At 36.0% G+C, this 22,461-nt stretch overlaps 1 protein-coding gene across 3 annotated transcripts in view; it reads left to right on the top strand.

The window, feature by feature from the left end:
- The window catches only part of LOC133574994 (mediator of RNA polymerase II transcription subunit 13-like), a 288,172-nt gene that overhangs the window by 165,350 nt on the left and 100,361 nt on the right, over positions 1–22,461 (top strand). For all 3 annotated transcript variants that reach the window (XM_061927429.2, XM_061927428.1, XM_061927427.1), the window contains exon 3: positions 16,797–16,881. In XM_061927429.2, coding sequence (XP_061783413.1) covers positions 16,797–16,881 — 85 coding nt within the window. The remainder of the gene's footprint in view (positions 1–16,796; positions 16,882–22,461) is intronic.

Raw genomic sequence — 22,461 nt, 5'->3', positions numbered from 1 at the left:
AGGTGGCGGTATAATAATAAAATGCTAGAAATTCAAAAGGGACTCGGTCCCTAATTATTATATTATGGTATTATCAAGCAATAAATTCATTTTCTAAATAAACATAAAATAAAATCTTATAATATGTAGGTTTAAAAGTTATGGTAAAATCAACTATAACTTAGCATTTTTGTGTGTTTTATGCAGTGGTTGAAAATAAAATAATTGGCTCAATCAATGAACATTATACCAATAATGTTCACTCACTGAAACTCCCTAATGGATTTAAACAGTGACGTGCGGTGAGGTTGATGGCTGGTGAGAAACTGACTTCATCACAGTCAGATTTACAAACATATGAACCCTAAAGAGTATCTTATTCACCATTTGATTGGCAGCAGTTAACGGGTTATGTTTAAAAGCTCATACCAGCATTCTTTCCTGCTTGGCACTCAGCATCAAGGGTTGGAATTGGGGGTTAAATCACCAAAAATTATTCCCTGGCGCGGCGCCGCTGCTGCCCACTGCTCCCCTCACCTCCCAGGGGGTGATCAAGGCATGGGTCAAATGCAGAGGACAAATTTCATTACACCTAGTGTGTGTGTGACAATCATTGGTACTTTAACTTTACACATACAAACTGTAGCACACAAAAAAGCACATTTAATAAAAAAAACGTTATTATGGTCTTACCTTTTTTTTATAAATAAAGTCCATTCGCCGCTGTTGTGCTGGATTAATGAAGCCCCTGACGGGTGTGTTATATCAACTAAAGCCTTCACTTAAACTTTCCACGTGCAAGATTGAATCTATTTAAAAAAGTGTAACCGAGGGTTTATAAATGTCGCCTATACTGTATGAAACTACAAAATAACAAACACGGAGGCTCCAGTTTACACTAGGACCACTTTATTTACCTTCTTTCAAAAACCTCCGCTCCACTACAACATGTCATCACTTCCGCTCTTGGCGCCTTTAAAATAAGAGCTCAAGGCATATACTGTATAACAGCGCATAACAGGAACTTAACATCACAAATAGGAAAGCCCATGAAAATAGGTTACAAAAGTTATTTAATAAGAAGCCAAAAAGTGCAAAAACAATAATGTTCATGTTGGAGGAGTTGTGAATAAGATACACCTGCAGTCTGCAGGTGTACCTAATGTTGTGGCCCTGCAGTCATTCACAACTCCTCCAACACCAACATTATTGTTTTTGCACTTTTTGGCTTCTTATGAAATAACTTTTTTAAATAGATTCAAACTTGCACGTGGAAAGTTTAAGTGTGGGCTTTAGTTGATATAACAATTCTACGGCGGGGGTGCAGGAGGCGGGGCTACTGGAGCCTCAGCCAGTGCGTCTTTTGCAGCCGTTTTATGATCGCTCAGCACAAGAAATACGTTACACACATACAGTTGTTGACAAAATACACTGTACATTATATACCTCAGCTAACTAAACTATGGAAATGTATAATATAATTCATATAGCAATACAGTCTCACTGCACAGCAGGCCAGCAGTTAGCCGAGTCCGTCCATGTTGAGGCACTGAGTCTCTTCTCAGTATTTGAATGGCAAATGTGAAAATTCAGCGATTTTGAATAAAAATAATCTAAAACTGGTGAAGTTAAATGGAAAATAACTTTATAGTATAATCACTGCATACATATAACAATTTAATTTTTTTTTTTTCTTTTTACTTTTTTTTTCTTTCTGATGGCAGGTGAGGCCCCGTCTCACCTGCCTCTGGTGACTGCACGTCACTGGATTTAAACAACATTTAGCCTTTTCATTATTTCGTGTGGTTGGCACTTGTTGCTAGGCAGAATTCCTGGAGTAGGATAATTTTTGCTCCGAAGACCAATGCAATTTTTTTTTTAATGGTTAAAATGTTAAAACTAATGTAAAAAATACTATTAGAAAGTTGCGTTTACCGTATTTTTCGGACTATAAGTCGCAGTTTTTTTCATAGTTTGGCCGGGCTCCAGTGCGACTTATATATGTTTTTTTCCTTTTTTTATTATGCATTTTCGGCAGGTGCGACTTATACTTCGGTGCGACTTATACTCCGAAAAATACGGTACTCACATGCTTTCTACATGAATAACTTTGTATTCAATATGAATAATTAAGAAAGTAAAACAAAAAAGCACAACCCGGTGCATTCCCTTGGATACTGCAGCCCTTGACTGGAAATGTGCTATGGTAGTGCGAGAGAGCGCTAGAATAGAGATGCACGGTTTGCGGACACAACCGCGGAGTCCGCGGATTATCCGCGGGTCGGGCGGTTGAAATTAAAAAAAAAAAAGATTTTATCCGCGGGTCGGGTCGGGCGGTTGAAATTTAAAAACATTTGATTTTAAATAGATTCAGGCGGGTGGCAGTTAAACCAATTCGGAAATATATATACATAGTTAAATGTTGTTACCCACATACGAAAAACGAGCAGGCACCTGCAGCATGCCACAACAGAAGAAGAAAAAAAAAACAGATGGCAACGCCGGCAGCAAACGTGGTACGCGACTAAAAAAGGGAATACTAAAGACCAGGGGGAAAAAAGGCCAGAAAAGTTCAGCGTGGACTCGTTTTTATGAGGTTGTAAATCAGGATGATAGTAATGCTGGCTACGTGATTTGCAAGAGCTGCGACGCTGTTTATGTCTACGACAGTCACAAAACCGGGACATCTAACATGGTGCATCACATTTGTGCAAAACCCCGAACCTCCACAAACACCCTGAGCATGAGCAGTTTCGTCCGCCGTGATCCCAGAAGAGTGCCACAGGATGTTAAAACAAGATAGAACGCAGCTGCCTGCAGCAGTTTGAGTGGCGCGAGCGCGCTTGGAGGTGCGCTCACTGGTGTGCGTCTGGGCCGTGACAGCGTGGCACGCATTGAATGTCTCTGCTACATTGGATCAGTCTCCTTTCTTTAACAGGCAAAAGCTTTATAACCTCACTAATGCCTTGCATCGTCTATATTAGATATATAACAACGGGCGGATGGCGGGCGGGTGCGGTTTTGATTAAATGTTAGTTCGGGTGGATGGCGGATGGTTGACGACTTTTGTGATGCGGTTGCGGATGAAATAATTGCCTATCCGCGCATCTCTAGACATTGAGCTAAAAGCCTGAGCCATTGGCTGGTCTGAGTTACATTTGCATCAAAAATATAAGGTTTATTAGTACAATTGTCATTAAAAGACAGACAGGCCATCACAATTATTGTTATGATTATTATTATTATTATTACCCCACAGTGGCGAGCATAGAGCAGCACTAGCAGAGCGTCTAATTAGCAAAGTGGACGGCGGTGTGAAAGCACATGACCCTGCACTGCTGCTGCTTGGAGGAAGGAGGGGGCGACGGTGATGGTGATGGTGGGGTCTGGTGGTCCTTGAGCACTATTGATCCAAGACCAGTCAACAAGCAAGAGAAGGGGGGAGAAAAAAGGAAGGAAATGTGCGGCGAGAGGTCAGCGTGTGTTGTGTTGTCGCAGCTTGCCGATCAATACCAGCTTTGTTTGTTTGTTTGCCGAGTGAAGGATTGCTCCCCCTGGTGGAAGTACTGCAGTTTGTACATGACATTTTAGCGCCCCCTGTAGATTGTGCACAGAATGCTATGAAAGACATGCCGGCATATGCATGCGACATAAATATGGTCAACGCTTTACCATCATTAGACAAATGGTTGATTACTTGCGGACAATCATGTTTTTCAACCAGTCTTTTTAAAGGGGAACTGCACTTTTTTGTCATTTTGCCTATCGTTTACAATCGTTATGAGCGGCAAGAACACAAAAGGCTTTTTTGGGGGGAATTTTAAAGATGATTAAAAAAACGCTTGAAAGATGCTGCTGATACGATATATATTATATACAATTATAATAAGGGACAAGCGGTAGAAAATGAATGGATGGATATAATATATCAGTATATATTATATACTGTATATTAAGTATGTAAATATTACATATATGTTACATTTTATATTGCTACTATGGTACATTTTTGTCTACTTTATGCCTTTGTTTTCACCCTCTTTTAGTGCCCTTCTGTGCATTATCCTTTCCATCCTTACCCTTTCCATCGTTTGTAACTGAGCTACTGTGTGGAACAATATCAATAAAGTTTGTCTAAGTTTAAGTCTAAGTTGTAGCCTTCAAAGCCCTCTAAAAAAACTTAAAAACCCTCCATCAAAGTTTTACACACACTGCAAGTCTATATATAATGTAGTAACAGACACGTTCATAACCATATGTAATATGTTCAATATTTACCTATTTTCATAATTTTTTTCCCGCGCATTAATTTCTGTTTCCATAACAGCGCACGTCTGACTTCTGGCAACAACTTGTGTCCCTACTTTTGGAATCAAACACGCGTGTGTTTTTCTAATAATGGCAGACTTGGCAACAGACCACAAAGACGACTACTTTTGGAGAAATTAGGATTCACAACTTTATCTTTTTGAAGCTGAACATACTGAGGATGAACTAATGCAAGCACGAAGAACAGGGTGAAACGTTTGAGCAGACAGAAGCCGATAAGTGTGAGGTGAATTGGACTCGAAGCTGCAAATGTGGAATTTGAAGCCATGCTATTTCGACATAAATGGAGTGCTTTACCCAAAATCGACACGGGCAATGTCCCCGGCCAGCTGGACCGGACTAACAACTGTCTATCAAGTGAGTCACTTTAATATCGACCATGACACACCCAGCACGCAATGCGTGTTATTACAACTAGGGTACGTATGCTCTCTGGCTAGCTCAGTTGTGTACCAAAAAAAGATGAAATGTGGGACAATACTTTACAGATACTGTAATATGATTTTTCAGTCAGTACAATTTGGTGTCCTTTTGCAGTGTTGTGCATTACAAACTCATACGCGTTTCGTGCTGACGTAGAAAGTAGCTTATCTCTTGCCGTAGTTAGCTTTTACAGCTAATACCGGAGCACACCGTAGGGTTAGTACGATTAAAAAAATAGTTCCCCAGTGTTCGCTCTTCCAATAACAATGTCACTACAGTTTGGTTATTATACAGGTTACGGAACTTCAATTAAGTATTGTTGATGGTTTTTGTATGCATTTTCAAAGTGATTGATTGACTAGAAGAAGCTGATTTTTATATGTTAGAAAGCGGGAAAAAAAAACTCTCGTCTCTCATAATGTTTGTTAACGATAGGCAACATTGTGCGTTCAGGAATAGAAGAGTTAGCGGAAGTAACACATATATGTACAGTACAGGCCAAAGGTTTGGGCACACCTCATTCAATGCGTTTTCTTTATTTTCATGACTATTTACATTGTAGATTGTCACTGAAAGCATCAAAACTATGAATGAACACATGTGGAGTTATGTACTTAACAACAAAAAGATGAAAAAACTGAACACATGTTTTGTATTCTAGTTTCTTCAAAATAGCCACCCTTTGCTCAGATTACTGCTTTGCACACTCTTGGCATTCTCTCGAGGCGGTATAGTACCGAATATAAATCATTGGTATCGCAGTACTATACTAATACCTGTATACCGTACAACCCTAGTATAGACTGTGTGATATTTACTTTGGCTCTAAGTTTATTGCTATTTTTCTGGTAATTACAGTGCCACCACATAACCGAACCAGTGTTAGTAGGAAGAAGAAAAAAATGTGATGGTAACCCTAGAACAGGAAATAATCAAGTCTTGCTTCATTGACATCATACACAAATTGAACATTTTAAATTCAAATTGATGTATAAATCCTATGTATAGATTTAAGAGGTGTATGCCTTTATTATCATTGTAATCGTCAGCTTTTACTGACAGTGAGTAGGATTACTTTTGTCCTTTTCATGTATTTTATTTTGTGAAAGTGAAGTGAAGTGAATTATATTTATATAGTGCTTTTCTCTAGAGACTCCAAGTGCTTTTACATAGTGACACCCAATATCTAAGTTACATTTAAACCAGTGTGGGTGGCACTGGGAGCAGGTGGGTAAAGTAGCTGGGGGGTGTATATTGTAGCGTCCCGGAAGAGTTAGTGCTGGAAGGGTTTCTGGGTATTTGTTCTGTTGCGTTTATGTTGTGTTACGGTGCGGATGTTCTCCCGAAATGTGTTTTGTCATTCTTGTTTGGTGTGGGATCGCAGTGTGGCGCATATTTGTAACAGTGTTAAAGTTGTTTATACGGCCACCCTCAGTGTGACCTGTATGGCTGTTGACCAAGTATGTTTGCATTCACTTGTGTGTGTGAAAAGCCGTAGATATTATGTGAGTGGACCGGCACGCAAAGGCAGTGCCTTTAAGGTTTATTGGCGCTCTGTACTTCTCCCTACGTCCGTGTACCACTACGTACAGCGGCGTTTTAAAATGTCATACATTTTACTTTTTGAAACCGATACCGATAATTTCCGAACCAATACCAATAATTTCCGATATTACATTTTAAAGCATTTATCTCTAATATTCACCATTAATTAGTTGCTTATTAACATGCAAATTAGTAACATATCGGCTTTTAATTAGTCATTATTAAGTACTTATTAATGCCTTATTCTGCGTGGCCTTATTATACAACCAGTAAGCCATTAACTAAGAATCAATTAGTTGCTTATCAACATGCGAATTAGTAACATATTGGCTCTTAATTAGTCAATATCAAGTACTTATTAATAATTATTGTGCATGGCCTTATTATACAACCAGTAAGCCATTAACTAAGAGTCAATTAGTTGCTTATCAACATGCAAATTAGTAACATATTGGCTCTTAATTAGTCATTATTAAGTACTTGTTAATGCCTTATTCTGCATGGTCTTACTATACAACCAGTAAGCCATTAACTAAGAGTCTTCATAATAGATTGTATTTGTAAAAATCACTTTACATTGAGTAAACAACCTCAAAGTGCTACAGTGTATTAAAAAAAATAAAAATAAAAAGGTAATAAAAATAAAAACTAGAACAGCCAAATAGCTAGAACTAGTATGCATATATCTAAAAAAAATTGTTTAGTTTTTTTTAAAGAAGGGTTTTTAAGGCTTTTTAAAAGCATCCACAGTCTGTGGTGCCCTAAGGTGGTCAGGGAGAGCGTTCCACAGACCGGGAGCAGCGGAGCAGAAAGCCCGGCCTCCCATTGTTCGTAACTTTGTCCTCGGAGGTTGGAGGAGGTTAGCCTGTCCGGAGCGGAGGTGTCGTGTGGAGGATTTGGGGGTGAGTAGTTCTTTGAGGTAGAGGGGGGCATTTTGGTGGTAGCAGGGGTGTATAATGTAGCCCGGAAGAGTCAGGGCTGCATGGGATTCTGGGTGTTTGTTCTGTTGTGTTTATGTTGTGTTAAGGTGCAGATGTTCTCCCGAAATGTGTTTGTCATTCTTGTTTGGTTTTGGTTCAAAGTGTGGCGCATTATTAGTAAGAGTGTTAAAGTTGTTTTATATGGTCACCGTCAGTGTAACCTGTGTGGCTGTTGACCAAGTATGCCTTGCTGTCACGTACGTGTATATGCAGAAGATGTATATTGTATAACAAACGTTGGGCTGGCACGCTGTTAATACAGATTGTAGAGGGCGCCAAATGTTGTACCATCATGACACGGCCTTATTATAGCTGTAAGGGTGAAAATCGGTGAATATTAATCCCGGGAGTTTTCTGCGATAGGCACTGAAATCCGGAAGTCTCACGGGAAAATTGGGGGGTTCAGCAAGTAAGCTGCTGAGCCGCATCAGAGTGACCAAAGAGCCGCATGCGGCTCCGGAGACGCGGGTTGCCGACCCCTGTACTATACTAACACCGGTATATTGTACAACCCTCGTATAAACACTATATGGGCCATGATTATGTTGAATCTCCAATTCCTCAATTCTATAAAAGACTGCGCTTCTTTTCCTGCAGAACATTGTTTGGTGCGCCAATCAGTAAAAAAGCTCAAACGACAAGGCCTGCGTTTAATCTAATTGCAAGACAGCGGCTGATAACATGCAGCCCATTTACATTCTGCAGCGGGCTGTTAGCCGCGTTTGTGATGAATGACGGATCATGATGCGTTAAAGCTCTATTGCACTCAGCTCGCTGCACATTTCACTTCTCTGCAGCACGCTTCTTCCCTCGGGCCATCTGGTTTTTTTTTTGTTTTGTTTTTTCTATCTCCCCCCTTCGCCCCCCTCCCGATTAACAGGCATTAAATCTCAAAATGTGGCGGCTTTAGTGACGTGCTGTTGCTACAGTGACAGTGGCACAGTGTTTTTCTCCCAGTGTACATACATCATTTGTCAGGATGTTTGATTTTTTTTTTTTTTACACCGTCTTTTCTTACACAATATATCTGTCACACATTGTGTTGATGCGCCGCTGCAGGAAGTCTAATGGGGGGACTGCGTGTTTGCGTGTTCTACAAAAGATTAATTATAGCCGCTTTGTGAACGATGCACGCTGGAATCAATCCTTTTAGTTCAAAGGGAACAGAATTGAGCAAATTTTTGAGTCGCATTCTTTTTTATGATTTTGTGCGTTTTTAGAACATAACTTGAGAGTAAAATTTTTGATGATGTTATTACATTTTATTTCATTTGAATTTACCTTACTCATTTTATATCGGGGGCCACGATAACTTAAAAATAAAGACAACTTCAGATTGTTTTCTTTGTTTAAAAATAGAACAAGCACAAATGTACAAAACATGTTTATTTTTATTTTTTATTTGTCGTTATTTATATTTTCTGAAAAAATCAATTAATAATTTTATTTAATAAATTAAATCCATCAAGATAATAAAATTGTATCAAAATTAAATTACAGAATGTTATTTATGTAATTTGATTATTTTCCTCGACTGATGTACTATAACATCATGTGGTTTATTTTGTACATATGTAGCGTCATCTATAAAGATACAAAGAATTGCTATTGCGACATCCAGTGGACACATTTAGAACAGCTTTTTCAGAAATTTGAGGTTAATTTTCATACTTAGCAAACTCATCGGGCCGTACGTTTGACAACCCTGCCTTACACGGATTGTTTGTTTTTTTTGCCAACAAATTTTGTGGTATAAGAATTGAAGGATGCCCCATGGGATACATTGTGGTCGTCTTCAACCTAATTCTTTGTGTAATACCACATTCGTTATTAGAATATTTTTACCCGTCCCCTTTAAAATGTTACTTTTTCCCCGACATTTTGAGTCGCGTAACATAATAAAACATCGTTATGGTGATAACAAAATAAAACACTAATAATATTAATGATGCATTTAATAATAATATTCAATACGTCAATATTATATATTTTTGATATTCTAAAAATAATTCATTTGGAAATAAATGTAAAAAAAAATGTTATTGGAGCAAATACATTGTATTAAATATAAGCGATATTTATACATAACATGAATAAAAATTACAAAATATTTATAAAATAATGTGTATACTATATCAAGTAATAATATTCAATATTATACTGGTAAAACATGAATATTGATGATATTGGTAATAATAATGATGACAATAATCATAATTGTAGTATAATAGCAATATTTAGTAATATAAGAAGAAGTATACTATTATTATCATTAATAATATTGATAATAATTCGAGTTAATAATAATAATAAACATTTTATTTTATGTTTTTAATGTTTATACCCTAAATATGGTCATTACTATCATTAATAATATTAATAATACTTAGTGTTAAAAATAATATTAACATATTATTTTATGTTTCTAATGTTTATACCCTAAATATGGTCATTCCTATCATTAATAATATTAATAATACTTAGTGTTGATAAAAATATTAACATTTTATGTTTCTAATGTTTATACCCTAAATATGGGCATTACTATCATTAATAATAGTAATAATACTTAGTGTTAATAATAATATTAACATTGTATTTTATGTTTCTAATGTTTATACCCTAAATATGGTCTTTCCTATCATTAATAATATTGACAATACTAGTGTTAATAATAATATTAACATTTTATTTTATGTTTCTAATGTTTATAGCCTAAATATGGTCATTCCTATCATTAATAAGATTAATAATACTAAGTGTTAATAATAATAGTAACATTGTATTTTATGTTTCTAATGTTTATACCCTAAATATGGTCATTCCTATCATTAATAATACTAATAATACTTAGTGTTAATAATAATATTAACATTGTATTTTATGTTTCTAATGTTTATACCCTAAATATGGTCATTCCTATCATTAATAATATTAATAATACTTAGTGTTAATAATAATATTAACATTGTATTTTATGTTTCTAATGTTTATACCCTAAATATGGTCATTCCTATCATTAATAATATTAATAATACTTAGTGTTCATAATAATATTAACATTTTATTTTATGTTTCTAATGTTTATACCCTAAATATGGTCAATCCTATCATTAATAATATTGACAATGCTTAGTGTTAATAATAATATTAACATTTTATTTTATGTTTCTAATGTTTATAGCCTGAATATGGTCATTCCTATCATTAATAATATTAATAATACTTAGTGTTAATAATAATAGTAACATTGAATTTTATGTTTCTAATGTTTATACCCTAAATATGGTCATTCCTATCATTGATAATATTAATAATACTTAATGTTAATAATAATATTACTATTTTATTTTATGTTTCTAATGTGTATACCCTAAATATGGTCATTCCTATCATTATTAATATTAATAATACTTAATGTTAATAATAATATTATTTTATTTTATGTTTCTAATGTTTATACCCTAAATATGGTCATTCCTATCATTAATAATATTAATAATACTTAGTGTTCATAATAATATTAACATTTTATTTTATGTTTCTAATGTTTATACCCTAAATATAGGCATAGAATTACTATGAAAGTGTATCAGGATAACCTTTTTTTATTGTTTTATTGTAAAAGCACAGATCCAAAATAAACAAATAAAAATACAAAATAAAACACTGAAATTATTAATATTGATGTTATATAATGTAAACTCCATATGCTGTGTGTAACATTTACATGATGATTATCATAATTATTATTGATTTGTTTAGCACTATTGTATAGGAAAGATGCCAAAAGAGGCAGATGAAACATCTATATCCATAAAAAGCGTATAATTGTGTGCTCATATTAACAGTAGAACACGTTGACAAACAATGAGGTCAATTTTGAACACTGTTGCATTGATTTTGGTGGTGATTTATGGCAAGGTTTGCAGAGATCTATATTAGAGACTCGGGGCATCCTGTGGAGCTGCCTGTGGAGACTGGGTGATGGTGGGCAGGAGGGGGGGTTGTGCGGCGGGGACGGGGCAAGTTGGTCTTTTTAAGCGATGTTAGAGGGGGGAAAAAAAAAAGGGGTGGGGGGAGCTATCGGGAGAGCGGTGAGAAGAGCTAATGAGCTGGATTTGCCGGAGACTTGGCATTCTGCTCATCTTCTCTGCTGCATTACAGCCAGCGAGCTTCCTGTCTGCAGCCTCCAGCAGGAGTAAATGAGCGCTGGGTGGGTTGGAGGAGGAGGAGGAAGAGGAGGAGGAGGAGGTGGTGGAAGTGTGTTGGAAGCAAAAGAACAGAGGAAGGAGGAGGGAGGGGGGGAGGAAGAGGAGGAGGAGGAGGGAAGGGACCAGTGTTGAAATTGAATGCCAGGACGCCATGTTCTCACCGGCTGCGTTTCCATGGCGACATGGGGCAATTCTGGCGAGTAAGGAAATTTCATTGACTCTGTTAAGAAGAGTGGCGAAAATATTAACACAAAGCACAACGAAGCCGAGACGGGGAAGGAAGTCAAACCATACACTAAATGTGTTTATATATTCATTATTTGCCTGTTTCTGTCTATTTGACTTCTGTACTTATTTAGTCTTTTTGTTATTTCACATTAAGGTGTTGTTGGCTACAATTATTACTAGAGATGTCCGATTATGGCTTTTTTCCTGATATTCCGATATTTTCCAACTGTTGATTACCGATTCCGATATCAACCGATACCGATATATACAGTCGTGGAATTAACACATTATTATGCCTAATTTTGTTGTGATGCATTAAACAATGTAACAAGGTTCTCCAAAATAAATCAACTCAAGTTATGGAAAGAAATGCCAACGTGGCACTGCCATATTTAGGGACCGAGTCCCTTTGGGACAGAGGACCCTATTGCATACTTGCCAACCCTCCCGGATTGTCCGGGAGACTCCCGAAATTCAGCGCCTCTCCCGAAAACCTCCCGGGACAAATTTTCTCCCGAACATCTCCCGAAATTCAGGCAGAGCTGGAGGCCACGCCCCCTCCAGCTCCATGCGGACCTGAGTGACGTGTTGACAGCCTGTTCACACGTCCGCTTTCCCACAATATAAACAGCTAATGATCGAGGGCGAGTTCTTGGTTTCTTATGTGGGTTTATTGTTAGGCAGTTTCATTAACGTCCTCCCAGCGCGGCAACAACACACAACAACAACAGCAGTCAAGTTTTCGTCTACCGTAAAGCAGTTCGTCTGCCGTAAACAGCAATGTTGTGACACTTTTAAACAGGACAATACTGCCATCTACTGTACATGCATATGTGACCCACCCATAATGTGTCACATTTTTGTGTTGATTTATTTATTTTATTTTGTGGTTTGAATTCGTTTTTGGAGCTGTCATTACACATGTATCAGTATTCACATTGGTTAGTAGGGGGCAGTAGGGCGTTTCTTCCCAATTGAATGCTATCACCTGCAGACCGGAAGTGTCTTGTCATTCTGATGAGAGCGACCAGTCTGTGAACAATTGAAACGTCCTGTGTGCTTTTTCCTCCTGTATAACAGGTTAGTTTTGGTGAATCAACTCACTGAATAATATCCATGTGATCTTTATAAGTTTAAGTACACATTCTGATGGTGGAGCCTAACTCTAAAGTGTTTGTGAGTTGTAGTTTGTATTTGTGAATGAATCCAGTGCACAGCTGCAGTAATCAATACAAAAAGGCGATGTGAGTGCGCAATGTTTATATAGGAACTTCTGATCCTAATTCAGACTCCCAAATTAGAGCTCCCATTTTCTTATTGATTTTATAATGTATATTTGTATAATGTGTGTGTTCTGAAATAGTGACAGAGAATAGAACAAGGACGGACAATTCAACCCGTAACTCAACAATGAGTAGATGAGTGTTATGTGTGTGTATATGTGTAAATAAATGAACACTGAAATTCAAGTATTTATTTTATTTATTTATATATGTATATATATATATATATATATATATATATATATATATATATATATATATATATATATATATATATATTTATATATATATATATATATATATTTTTATATATATATATATATATATATATATATATATATATATATATATATATATATATATGTGTGTGTGTGTGTGTGTGTGTGTGTGTGTGTACTAAAATATATATGTACTAAAATATATATACATATAGCTAGAATTCACTGAAAGTCAAGTATTTCTTATATATATATATCTTAACCACGCCCCCAACCACGCCCCCCACCCCCCACCTCCCGAAATCGGAGTTCTCAAGGTTGGCAAGTATGCCCTATTGAATTTCTAGCATTTTATTATTATACCGCCGCCTCTTTGAGCTGTAATTTGACCCCCTTAACATGCTTCAAAACTCATCAAATTGGACACACACATCAGGACTGCTGAAAATTGCGATCTAATCAAAAAACCAAACCCCAAAACTCCAAGGAAGAAAACACAGACAAAACTGCCTCTAACTCCTAGTAGGAATGTCGTAGAGACATGAAACAAAAACCCTCTATGTAGGTCTCACTTAGACCCATATTTCATACACTGACAACCCCCAGCAAAAATCAACAGGAAGTTTGCAATTCCCCCTTCAAAACAAAAGTTGTGTAAAAACAGACACCTTTTTTCAAACATGATCTCCTCTGAGCGCGTTTGTCGTGTCGGCTTCAAATTAGCACAGGAGAGAGATTGAACCCTTCTGATTAAAAGTTGATGAAAGAGTTTTAATTACTGCTCCGGTTTGGTTTTTATGAGCCCTCAAAGTCGGTCCCGTCCATCGCTGTTTGCAGCTTTAATCATTATTGAAGTCACAAAGTGCATTTTTTTTTTTTAACATGCCTCAAAACAGCAGCTTGGAATTTGGGACATGCTCTCCCTGAGTGATCATGAGGAGGTTGAAAAGGGCGGGGTTGAGGTGGGGGGGGGGGGGGGGTTGTACGGCCACCCTAAGTGTGACCTGTACGGCTGTTGACCAAGTATGCTTGGCATTCACTTGTGTGTGTGAAAAGCCGGAGATATTATGTGATTGGGCCGGCACGCAAAGGCAGTGCCTTTAAGGTTTATTGGCGCTCTGTACTTCTCCCTACGTCCGTGTACACAGCGGCATTTTAAAAAGTCATACATTTTACTTTTTGAAACCGATACCGATAATTTCCGATATTACATTTTAAAGCATTTTCGGCCGATAATATCGGCAGCCCGATATTATCGGATATCTCTAATTATTACTGTGCGATGATAATGTTTTACTCCCTTATTTATTGGCCAATGCAAACTCCAATAACTTTTCTATTACACACGATCTCGTTATTTACCACGGATAAACAACAAGCTCTGTGTCATCCATCTCCTTTTTTATATACTGTATATATAATATGTAAATATTACATATATGTTATAATTTATATTGCTACTGTGGTACATTTTTAGTCTACTTTATACCTTTTGTTTTCGCCCTCTTTCTGTGCCCTTGTATGCATTATCCTTTCCATCCTTTGTAACTGAGCTACTGTGTGGAAAGATTCCCCTTGTGGATCAATAAAGTTTGTCTAAGTCTTAGTCTAAGTCTATTCCGACACGTTGAATTGTGCAAATTGATACATTTGATGCCGGTGATCGTAGCTTAGTTGAGCATGTTATGTTTAATAATGATTAGTGTTAATAATAATATTGACATTTTATTTTATGTTTCGAATGTTTATACCCTAAATTTAGGCATTACTATCATTAATAATAATTAGTGTTAATAATAATATTAACATTTCATTTTATGTTTTTAATGTTTATACCCTAAATATGGACATTACTATCATTAATAATATTAATAATAATTAGTGTTAATAATAATATTAACATTTTATTTCATGTTTCTAATGTTTATACCCTAAATTTAGGCATTACTATCATTAATAATATTAATAATAATTAGTGTTAATAATAATATTAACATTTTATTTTATGTTTCTAATGTTTATACCCTAAATATGGTCATGCCCATCATTAACAATATTAATAATACTTAGTGTTAATAATAATATTAACATTTTATTTTATGTTTGTAATGTTTATACTCTAAATATGGACATTACTATCATTAATAATATTAATAATGATTAGTGTTAATAATAATATTAACATTTTATTTTATGTTTCTAATGTTTATACCCTAAATGTAGGCATTACTATCATTAATAATAATTAGTGTTAATAATAATATTAACATTTCATTTTATGTTTCTAATGTTTATACCCTAAATGTAGGCATTACTATCATTAATAATATTAATAATAATTAGTGTTAATAATAATATTAACATTTTATTTTATGTTTCTAATGTTTATACCCTAAATATGGTCATTCCTATCATTAATAATATTAATGATACGTAGTGTTAATAATAATATTAACATTTTTTTGGGGGCATAGAATTACTATGAGCGTGTATCAGGATAACCTTTTTTCACATTTTTATTGTAAAAGCACAGATCCAAAATAAACAAATAAAACATACAAAATAAAACACTGAAATTATTAATATTGATGTTATATAATATAAACTCCATATGCTGTGTGTAACATTTACATGATGATTATCATAATTATTAATGATTTGTTTGGCACTATTGTATAGGAAAGATGCCAAAAGACGCACATGAAACATCTATATCCATAAAAAGCGTATAATTGTGTGCTCATATTAACAGTAGAACACGGTGACAAAAGTATGACAATTCTTATTATTATTATTGATATTATTACGATTTTATTATTGCTAATTTATTATTATTATTATTAGTAGTAATGTTTATATTTGATTTGTATTTATTTTGATTAATTTGCTCATTCATTTATTCATAGAAAAACACTTTTTTTCTCCCTTTCTTTCACCACTGCACACTTTATCCATCTATTAGTCCTTTTGGAAGATGTTGAATTGTGCAGGTGTAAAGATGCGACGTTGGAAACACATAAAGACCGTTACACATGTCAGAGTATCTAGTAAAAAAAAAAGGGGTTGGGGGGGCGAGGGTTGCGGCGAGGGACCACATGCATGTGTGCAACCTGAGCACGCAAGTACGGGTGTCACCACGAGCCTGGACTCCTCAGCTAAAGCGAGGCTGACAACTGCACTGGGCTTGACTGGCCTGTCGCTGCAGCCAACATGACAGTTGCTCTACACACACACACACATATATATATATATATATACACAGTGACATTGACACACACGCATAGCTTCATCCAGATATGATGTGCAGGTTTCCTCATCAGCACATGCAGCATGTTGTGACAGACTGGCCGTATACTGTAGACCAGTGTGTGTGTGTGTGTGTGTGTGTGTGTCTGTGTGCGTGTTGTTTATAATCCTCAAGCTGGCGAGTGCAGATGCTTGACTGTCTCTGAAAACATCATTACTATTCCCACCGAGGGGGTGGGCAGGGAGGGGTGTTATAAAGCAGCGGGGTAATAATACCATATATTGAGATTTATAATCTGATGTTGATTGTGTTTTTTCATATTTTTTTGTTGCTTTTTTTTTTGCTTTCAGTTGCCGAGGAGGGGCTCTGGGAGTGCGGGCTGTCGTACGAGTGCAGGACCTTGCTGTTTAAGGCCGTTCACAACTTGCTGGAAAGGTAAAAAAAAAAAAAAAAATATTGGATTATTTTTATTCACTTGTATTGGATGTTATGAATGCAAAAAGTGACTGTGGGAGACCTTCTAAAGTTTTCCTCCTGGAGCCAATAAAAAAGAAATAATCTGCTCCAGGGTCGAAGCGGAGATATCATGAAAGGTGCATTACCTAGATCAGACAGGGGCCGTGACATTTTTATTTATTTATTTTTTCAAAAAGTACCACCTCAAAAAACATTTGGTTCTCCAAGTACCACCATAATGACCAACATTGATATACAGTAGCGTATTAGGCCTAGGTATCCATTAAAAACAAGGCAGAGGTTGTATTTAACAAGTATATTTAATAGTTTTAGCCACTGTAACATTACACATAGAGATGTCCGATAACGGCTTTTTTGCCGATATTCCGATATTGTCCAACTCTTAATTACCGATTCCGATATCAACCGATACCGATATATACAGTCGTGGAATTAACACATTATTATGCCTAATTTTGTTGTAGATGCATTAAACAATGTAATAAGGTTTTCCAAAATAAATCAACTCAAGTTATGGAAAAAACTGCTAGCATGGCACAAGTCACAAAGTGCTTTTTTTTTTTTTTGAACATGCCTCAAAACAGCAGCTTGGAATTTGGGACATGCTCTCCCTGAGAGAGCATGAGGAGGTTGGGGAGGCGGGGGTATTGTAGCGGGGGGTGTATATTGTAGCGTCCCGGAAGAGTTAGTGCTGCAAGGGGTTCTGGGTATTTGTTCTGTTGTGTTTATGTTGTGCTACGGTGCGGATGTTCTCCCGAAATGTGTTTGTCATTCTTGTTTGGTGTGGGTTCACAGTGTGGCGCATATTTGTAACAGTGTTAAAGTTGTTTATACGGCCACCCTCAGTGTGACCTGTATGGCTGTTGACCAAGTATGCATTTGCATTCACTTTTGTGTGTGAAGAGCCGTAGATATTATGTAACTGGGCCGGCACGCAAAGGCAGTGCCTTTAAGGTTCATTGGCGCTCTGTACTTCTCCCTACGTCCGTGTACACTGCGGCGTTTTAAAAAGTCATAAATTTTACTTTTTGAAACCGATACTGATAATTTTGAAACTGATACTGATAGTTTCCGATATTACATTTTAAAGCATTTATCGGCCGATAATATCGGCAGTCCGATATTATCGGACATCCCTAACTGTAACATTACACAGAGTTTGAACAGTAACTCTGTGTTTGAATATAGGAAAATAAAACACTGTACTTGAATCAAAATGTATTGCAGATAAAAGTTCAATAAACATTGAACTATAATACATATCAAAATACAGTTTCTGAAGATGAAATGAAAATGTACTTAAAAGTATATAGTATAGTGTAGTGTTATGATCGGGTCGTGTTCCCCAGGATGCGGAAGGACGGGCAGAAGTTCTCATGCACAAAGATAATGCAAAAAAAAAAAAAAAAAAAAAAAAAGGAAGACCGTGCCGCTAGAGCTCAAGGCCACTTGAAGAAAAAGTTAGCGTCGCATACAAAGAAACGGAGTAACGAGGCGATAGCATTAGTGTCGTGGAGAGAAGCTGCACCGTACATACCGTATTTTTAGGACTATAAGTCGCAGTTTTTTTTCATAGTTTGGCCGGGCTCCAGTGCGACTTATATATGTTTTTTTCCTTCTTTATTATGCATTTTCGGCAGGTGCGACTTATACTCCGGTGCGACTTATACTCCGAAAAATACGGTAACTTGTTACAAATAGCGAACAAAGTACCCATGAGTGGCAAGACCGGGTATGTAAGGGGCCGTGATTAGCATTAAACAGCTGAAACAGAAATAGCCCTAAAACATAGGAAAACTATAGAACATAAAGTAGTCTGATTATTATTATTAATGATGTATTATTATTTCTTTATTTAATTGATGTATTTGCAAATACTATTTTGTTTTTCTGCTGTTTCCTTCTTTTTTGTTTATATCCCAACCATGTCAAAATATATATTTTTTGTTTATATACCAACCATAAGAATATATATATATATATATATATATATATATATATATATATATATATATATATATATATATATATATATATATATATATATATATATATATATATATATATATATCCCAACCCAAAAGAAAGAAACAGCAGAAAAACAAAATAGTATTTCCAAATACATCAATTAAATAAAGAAAAAAAGAAATAATAATACATTATTAAGAATAATAATCACAATACTTTATGTTCTATAGTTTTCCTATGTTTTAGGGCTATTTCTGTTTCAGCTGTTTTTGACATGGTTGGGATATAAACAAACAATATATATTTTGACATTTAGGGCAGACAACAGATATATGATGTATGTGAATATGATGTAATGGATACCAATGTCTGATGCTGGATGTCAATAAAAATAAAATGAACAGAATCGGTGACAAAGGGCAGCCTTGGCGGAGTCCTACCCTCACTGGAAACGGGTCCGAATACTGCCGGCAATGCGGACCAAGCTCTGACACTGATCATACAGGGAGCGGACTGCCACAATCAGACAGTAAATCATCGTATTCTGTTTTTATTTACCTTTTACGCAACGTGCCAACTTTACTGGTTTTGGGTTTTGTACAAAATGAGCTAAAATACTAGCATAACACGTGCTAACATTAGCATGCTAACATAGGATGAGCACATTTATAAGATGGTGCCAAGTATCAAAAACCTTGATTTATTAGGTTTAAAAGAACAAAATGTGCTAAAATGTTTATTTTCTTTACTAACACATATATTATTTCTCTATTAAACAGTCTCAAAAACCTCATCTTAGGGCATACTTGCCAACCCTCCCGAATTTTCCGGGAGACTCCCGAAATTCAGCGCCTCTCCCGAAAACCTCCCGGGACGAATATTCTCCCGAAAATCTCCCGATTTTCAGCCGGAGCTGGAGGCCACGCCCCCTCCAGCTCCATGCGGACCTGAGTGAGGACAGCCTTTTTTCATGATGGGAGGACAACAGGGTGACAAGAACTAAATCATCCAGACTACAGATAAATTGTATTATTATGTTTATCTTACCTAAAAATAAATATATACATTAATTTAAAAAAAAAAAAAAAAAATGTTTACTATATTTTGCTAAAAATATCAAAATTAATTATATTTTTATTTATATTTTTTCTGACTCCTTATTACACTCAGCCATATAATTATACATTAAAATAAACATATTTGAAATAATTAATTTTAAATGATCATAATAATTCATTTAAAATGACCATATTTAATTTTTAAAATAATTGCTTGTTTATCAACAAATTTAACATTTTATTCATTACATTTTGAAGCTCTCAGAAGCCAAGTTATGTTATATTCCTTAATATTTATTTATGCAAGTTTGAAGTATCAATTATCTAAACACAGTTTTGTTTGCATATTTTCAGGATATATATATATATATATATATATATATATATATATATATATATATATATATATATATATATATATATATATATATACGGTATATATAATGAAATACTTGACTTGGTGAATTCTAGCTGTCAATATACTCCTCCCCTCTTAACCACGCCCCCCCTCCCCCGAAATTGGAGGTCTCAAGGTTGGCAAGTATGTCTTAGGGTCCAAATATTTTTGAGTCTGAGCTTTTCTTCCTGTCACTCACTCACTCACTCACTCACACTAGCAACGTCAATTGGCCTCCTCTCTAAGGTCGTTGAAAAAAAGGTGCGTCTCCCAAACAAAAACATCAAAAAAAAAGAAAAGAAGTGACCATTGGCCAACTCTTCTTGCCTTTTGGCATCATCAAGTCAATGAAATTAATAATCTGAGCCGTGAATCATTTGCTCAAGTACCCCAAACTCTCCGTTCTGATGCGGAGCCATCTGTTAAATGAAGCGGCACATATTTGCTCTCTATTAAGTTAAGCATCAGCGATCATCACAGGGGGCAGACGGAATTAACCTTCCTATTACCTTGAAGCTAACGTCTTTTATTGCTAACTATTCCGCCGCCGCGAAAAGAGATGGCTTTCTCTTCCGTGACGCGCGGCGGAAATAAACTTTGTCGCAGGCAGGTGATTTACTTTTCTTCTTTTTTATTTTTATTTTTTTGCCTCCGCTCGAATGACCGTAAATTTCAGTCAATTAGGAAGGTCTTAATCAAACAATGACAAGGAAAGTAATTAGAAGCAATCTAATAATAATGGCCGCGGATTGCGAGAGAGAGCAAAGGTCTCTGGGATGTACGGGTGTTGTTGGTTTTTTTTTTTTTTAAATGGAGACAAGTTGTAAACACACTGCAAAAAGTCAGTGTTCAAAAACAAGAAAAAAAAATACAAAAATGAGGGGTATTTTACTTGAACTAAGCAAAATTATCTGCCAATAGAACAAGAAAATTTGGCTTGTCAAGAATTTCCAAAACAAGTAAAATTAGCTAACCTCAATGAACCCAAAAATACCTTAAAATAAGTATATTCTCACTAATAACAAGTGCACTTTTATTGGTAGGAAAAAAAAAAGAGACCTTTTTGCGGAATATGTTGAAAAACCTGAAAAAGAAGCACTTTTGCAGCTGAGCCACTTGTATGAGAAGATTGTATTTTTCGGACCATAAGGCGCACTTAAAATCCTTTCATTTTCTCAAAACTCGAGAGTGCGCTTTATAACCCGGCGCGCCTAATGTACGGAATAATTTTGGTTGTGCTTACCGACCTCAAAGCTATTTTATGTGATACATGGTGAACTGATAAGTGTGACCAGTAGATGGCAGTCACTTATAAGAGATACGTGTAGACTGCAATATGACTCAAGTAAACAATGCCACAATTGTATGTGTTCCATTGAAAATATAGAACATTACACACGGCGCTCAAAAATCGATCAAAATGTTTTAGTACGATTTTGGTAAGCTATGAAGCCGCACCGCTTGGATTGTACTGTGCTTCAACATCGGAGTATTATTATGGTGTGTGTATAAGGTAAGACATATTATCTGGCGTTTTGTTTCGCAATATTATGCAAAGCAACTTTTCTTACCTTCTGGTACGTGCTGATCTGTATTTGGGATCTGCATAGGTCCTGAAAATGTGCGCGCGTCCGTCTTTGTAGTCCGTGCCGACACCGTAGTCGATAAGCTTCTTCTTTTTCCCTATCTTCTTGTTATGGGACATTGCCATTTCTAATATAAAGTAGTGTAAAGTTCTTACTTATATCTGTCAGTAAACTCGCCATGAAAGCGCTAAAACAAACCGGTGTAGTGAGTTTACATTATTCACGCAAAGGAACGGTCGGACGTTTTTTCTTGGGACACATTTCCGGCGTTGTTATTGTTTCCGGATGAGGAGATGCTGCTACGTTATTGATTGAAGTAAAGTCTGAATGTCATTAAAACAGTTAGCTCCATTTTTGACACTTCTTCCACTCCCGTCCTTGCACGCTACACCGATACAACAAAGATGATGGAGAAAAGAGGCTGTCGAAGGTGAGCCACGTAAATAGGACCGCCCACAAAAGGGCGCATCCTGAAGCGACTGTCAGAAAGCGGCTTGAAGATGATCTGTAAAACATAATCTATGCAACA

Source organism: Nerophis lumbriciformis, linkage group LG32 (assembly GCF_033978685.3).
Source record: "Nerophis lumbriciformis linkage group LG32, RoL_Nlum_v2.1, whole genome shotgun sequence".
NCBI classification, from domain to species: Eukaryota; Metazoa; Chordata; class Actinopteri; order Syngnathiformes; family Syngnathidae; genus Nerophis; species Nerophis lumbriciformis.
Note: the sequence above shows the minus strand (reverse complement) of the source record. Positions and strands in the feature narration are given on the sequence as shown.